We start from the raw sequence: 5,405 nt of genomic DNA on the forward strand, positions 1-5,405 counted from the left end.
AATGTTCTTAGAATTTATTTTTGTTATTTGGGTATGCATTTCTTCTGAAAAAAAAAAAAAAAAAATCGATCTTATATAGAGGATTGGACAAAACAACTGATATGTTCAAATGCATACAACCTAGACCTGCCACTAGGATGCCTATGATGTCATCAGCAATAATCAAACAGCCATAATGCTGAGAAAAAGACAAAAATCCCTCACTGCACTTGACTGGAAAACTTTGACACTTAAAGCACTCTCAGATACTGAAAACAGTTTTTGTTTATTGTTTGTAATGTGCTTCTTTGTCTCCCTTTATTACAATGTATTTGTTGCTCTATTTAGTCTTAATGTATATATTTTTTGATTTATTATTAATTTGTAATTTACTTGTAATTCAATAAAGTGCTCAAATAAATCTGATATTTAAAGTCGGTAAAAAAATATATAAATCAAGAATCATTTTAGAATCGGATCATGATTTCTAGAATCATGATCGGATCGAGAGGCGCTTAAAGATTCCCACAACTAGCAAAATATACATTAGAAAATGCCTTTAAATACAGTGGGATCCAAAACGTTTAGAAGCACATTGAAAAACATTTTTAAATATAAACCTAGAAAATTTTCAAACAAGTCACTAACCAAATAAGCAAATTTGTGGCGTTCATCATATGACTCCTTCCTTTGTAGACAGTTGTTCTTTGGATGCTCTTTGGATCATTCTAAAATCATGCTGGATTAAATGATCGTAAGGTTTTGTTCATGAGTGATTCTAGCTTTTTTCTTTACAAAATGATTTTGTGTGCTGCTTTGGATAAAAGTGTTTGCTAAATGAGTACATTTAAATGTAAACTCACTCAAAGTCTTATGTTCATTATAGAATTTATAATGGTTTTTAAATGAAATTATAAAAATGCAAATAGGAGCAGTTGTTCTATAGTGGCTCTACTGCATTGTGTATGTATAGTTTGAATGGAAAAAGCATTGACTGAAATGCACTGACCTGCATCTCGCCGATCTCGTTGTTGTGGCGGTCCTCCATCTCAGCCAGCTGTCTCTCTAAGGACTCATTATGGGCTTTCAGGGACTCGATCTCCAGGGTGCGGGACTGCAGCTGTCGACGGTACTCGGACAGCTCATCTTTGGTCTGCTTCAGAGCATCGTTGTTTCGCGCCGCCGCCTCCGTCACGGTGACGAACTTGGAGCGGTACCATTCCTCTGCCTGCTGCTGGTTCCGGGAAGACAGAGTCTCGTACTGGGCACGGATGTCCTTCAGGGCCACAGCAAGGTCAGGCTTACTGACGTCCATCTCGACAGACACCTGAGCATGGAAAACAGTCAAGAAAAAAAATGTTAATACGTTTAATGCAACTATAATCTAATATTAACCCATTTGAAAAGTTAAATAAATAAATCGTGTTCTTCTGAACTTTCGATTCATCACAGCATCCTGAAAAAAAATATTTCTGAAGGATCATGTGACACTGAAGACTGGAGTAATGATGCTGAAAATTCAGCTTTGCCATCACAGGATTACATTTTTAAATATATTATAATTGAAAACAGCTATTTTAAATTGTTATGATATTTCACATTTTACTGTATTTTTGATCAAATAAATGCAGCCTTGGTGAGCATAAACTTTTTAATAGTAGTTAAAGATAGCCATAAATAGCCTTTTGGTGGAGGTAGTGTAATTTAGTTGCTGATTCATAATTGATTTCTAATAAATTATTAATACCCTGAAACAGGCATTTACGCTTGAGCCAAAAGGAGAGTATAAATTATAGCTATAGATAATTTGGCATATATTTGTTGTTACAAATATGAGACATTCTGTACATATATAGAATGTTTCTTAAATTTGTCAGTGAATAAAACAGTTTTACAGTGAATGTAATCAATAAACCACTGTGCATCAAGTATTGAAGTTATCAGAAATGCAGTAGAGCTGACATATGCAGTGCAAATATTTGAGTGTAATTTGTGGTAATAAAGTTGTAGGCCCTTTGAGGCTGCGGGATGGAGCACAGACTCAGGAGTTTTAATGCTCAATGAAAGATGACACTGCATGAACGCTTTCATGAGGATGCATTTCATCCAATGCATCATCAACACAGAGCAATGCAATCCATGCATGATGAGCATCAGTTTACATCAGTAACATTCACAGTGTGCTTATACTCAGGTTATTAAATAAAACACTGAAGGAAATGTAATCTCCTGTAGTGTAGAAATACTTTGAGAAGCAGTATTTCTAAAGTGATGCAGTCCCTCTCAAGGACGCTGCGCTGCAGAGGTCCCGCTGCACCCCCTCTGCACCCCCTCTGCAGCCACACCTAAAATACTGCGCTACTGCACCATCTCCTCATTGCCATGAGGTTAGGAAGTTTAAACATCCCATCAACAACAACCTTCTCTCAACTTTCAAATACATGTCTCCCTCTCCAGGATTATCATTGTCTTTGCATAAGTAAATATTCTGTTTGTAGATGTTAAAGTTGCATGAGAGAAGGAGAATTAGAAATGCACATTTTGACTGAGGTCCTGGTGCAGTGCAGCGTCAGATTCTCAGTCTGAGCTGCAGTGCTGTAAATTCACACACTGCACTCAATGACACTGCACAGTCATGATACGCATGGCATGCCCACACTATGAGTTATTAATAAACATAGTGTTTCAAAGCATTAATGGATACGTGGTATTTCTAGGCTTTATCTGCTTAATCTGATCTTCTCAATGTAGTTTCTATCTTATAAAGATATTTCTACCTGATAAGACCTTTAAAATGACTTTAATTGATGTAAAGCTAAGTAGTCAGGTTAATTCACTCATGTTTGATTGGTTGTGTGCAAATCAAATATAATTAATTTAAATATTGAAGGACAAGATTGTTTCCTGACAAAGCATTTATGTAGCAATTTTCAAACCCAAAGCATATGGGAAATTTGGCTTAACCACAACTTGTTTTATTTGACTGGAAGTTGATAAAAATGTCATTCCCAAATAGATCTGCATCATTATGCCACTGCATAAATCACACAGTCATAAATGACACTGCAAAACTATGATATGAGATGAACATTTCTGGGAACAGAATTTGTATGCTTTTCATAATTGTATCTTACCAAATAAGGCCTTACATTGCAAAATGTACATTTTACACTCGAGCAGTTATGCAAATCATATTTTAAAATAATTGACAAAATATTTTAGTGTATATTATGTCTTGATTTCAATACCATATAAAGCATATGCATTTTTTGGCTTAACTGATTAGTTTTATCTTTCTGGAATTAAAACAAATGCATTAGCAACTATTGCATGTTATGTATTTGCAATGTAAATCTAAGTAGCTCATATTTCTCATTAGCCACCAAAAAACATCCCATCCCAGGCTGGTCTCCAGCATGGCCAAGCTGGTCTTAGCTGTTAAAAGATGATCTCCCAGCCTGGTAATGCAGGTTTTAGTTGGCATCACAGTCTGACCAGCAAAAAAAGTGCTCAAACCGCACTAAAACCAGCAAACAGATACAATTTTTTTTTTGTCATAACTTTTTCATACCTGGGTGGCCTGAATTGACGCCTGTAACTCCTGCAGTTCCTCCTCGTGCACTTTCCTGAGGAACGCGATCTCATCCAGCAGGGACTCAACTTTCTTCTCCAGCTCCAGGCGGGACAGCGTGGCGTCATCCACGTCCTTGCGGTATCCCTTCAGGCTGTTCTCGGCCTCCTCCCGCAGCCGGGTCTCCTCGTCCAGCTTCTCCTTGACGCGCTCCAGCGCTTCGTTCATCTGTACGCAATCCAGGTGCATCTGGCTCTTCTCGTGCGTCATCTCCTCGACGCGGGCGCGCAGCTCGCGGATCTCCTGCTCGTAGAGGTCGTGCAGGCGCGACGGCTCGTTGTGGCGCTGGCGCAGAAGCGCGACCTCCGCCTCCAGAACTTTGTTGTGCTGCTCGAGGTTGTGCACCTTCTCGATGAACGTCACGAAGCGGTCGTTCAGGCCCTGCAGCTGCTCCTTCTCGTTGGTGCGGATGATCTTCAGCTCGTTGGTGACGGCGGTGGTCTGCGTCAGGTCTACGGTGTCCGGCTGGTAGCCAACGCCGCGGCCGGATCCGAGTTTGGTCCGGTAACTTGAGGATGTGATCATGGGGGATGGAGAGCCGTATGTGCGGTGGTGCTGCTGCTGGGGAACGGAGCGGTAGCTCACCGTCACCCGGGACGGGCTGCTGCCCACGGGGACGCGCCGTGGCGCATCTCCAAAAATCTTCCTGTATGAGCTGCTCGTGTACATGTCGCCGGAATAACTCATGCTGAAATGCTCAAGATCACAGACCGAGTGAGTGAAGTGTGTGGATGTGGGAAGACAGAGAAAGAGAGAGGGAGAGTGCCGGTCGGGTTGTCACACCGGCATCTTTTATAGGCACAGACCGCGAGCATCATCTGACGCAGGGGCGGTGGTGGAGGGGGAAACCTGCAACCCTGAGCAAAAAAGACAGAGTCCCAGGAGAGAGCTCATTCATTCCCTGCCTTTGCATTTGTGGCCACTCATCCCTTTTCACGCGATGGAGATTGTCATCATGCAGAGAACTGAGGATAAATAAAGGTCAAAAGATGTAAAAATTAAAAAACTACATATGGGGTTCCTCGGATGACCTCTGGAGAATCACTGGACACCTTTTAAAAAGTCAGAACTGAGCCTGAAAGTTCCTGCAATAAAGGCAGTCAGTTGTTCATAAATGAAGCTTTCAAAGCACTTGAAACATATTGAAGTTCCACAATGGGGAATTTGAGGCACTAATTTCTGTATTTCCAGAAGGTTCAGAGGAACCGAAATATTGCCTTGAGTTTATTTTGCAGTGTAGCTGAAATTGTTACTTTATTATATGTCATAATAAGGATCTTTATAATATTGTTTGTTAAATTCAGTACAAAAGTAATGCGGAAACATTAAAGACAATGTGGTGCAGTCAAACTGACTGATTTTGTGAGTGTTTTGCATATCACCTTATCATTCATGTGTTGCTGCATGTCTGCATATATGCATATTGCATATATATTATAAATAAATAAAATTAAGTAGGCTACATTTTAGGGCCATTAAAAATAATTTTTGAAAACTTAAAATGCTAATGCAAAAATAAATAAATCAAGAAATAACTGTATTTCATGTCATGTGTGTGAGCAGAGGTGCTGCATGTGTGCCTGGGAATGGGATTGAAGCATGTTGCAGTGAGAGGGAGTGTCTGACTCTTTGTGTGTGTGTGTTGTAATGCGGGTGGCAGCCTGTGCCTCTGCAGTGTCTGAATACTGAATGAGACACGGAGGCCTTACCCCGCTGAGCAATGACCCTCCTCGATGCAGAATCCTGTGCAGACTCAAAATCAGCCGGCAGTTTGCATTCATCTCAAACATATAGT

General features: G+C 40.3%; 1 protein-coding gene across 1 annotated transcript; it reads right to left on the reverse strand.

The window, feature by feature from the left end:
- Positions 1–904: 904 nt before the first annotated feature.
- On the reverse strand, positions 905–4,956 carry neff1 (neuronal intermediate filament family member 1). The gene is made up of 2 exons (XM_084113923.1): positions 3,551–4,956; positions 905–1,306 (listed from the first exon to the last, which is right to left on the reverse strand). The coding sequence occupies exons 1-2, from the start codon at positions 4,295–4,297 to the stop codon at positions 920–922; spliced, it is 1,134 nt and encodes a 377-aa protein (XP_083970049.1). The 5' UTR covers positions 4,298–4,956; the 3' UTR covers positions 905–919.
- Positions 4,957–5,405: the final 449 nt, after the last annotated feature.

Source organism: Abramis brama (assembly GCF_963993115.1).
Source record: "Abramis brama genome assembly, chromosome: 5".
Taxonomy (NCBI): domain Eukaryota; kingdom Metazoa; phylum Chordata; class Actinopteri; order Cypriniformes; family Leuciscidae; genus Abramis; species Abramis brama.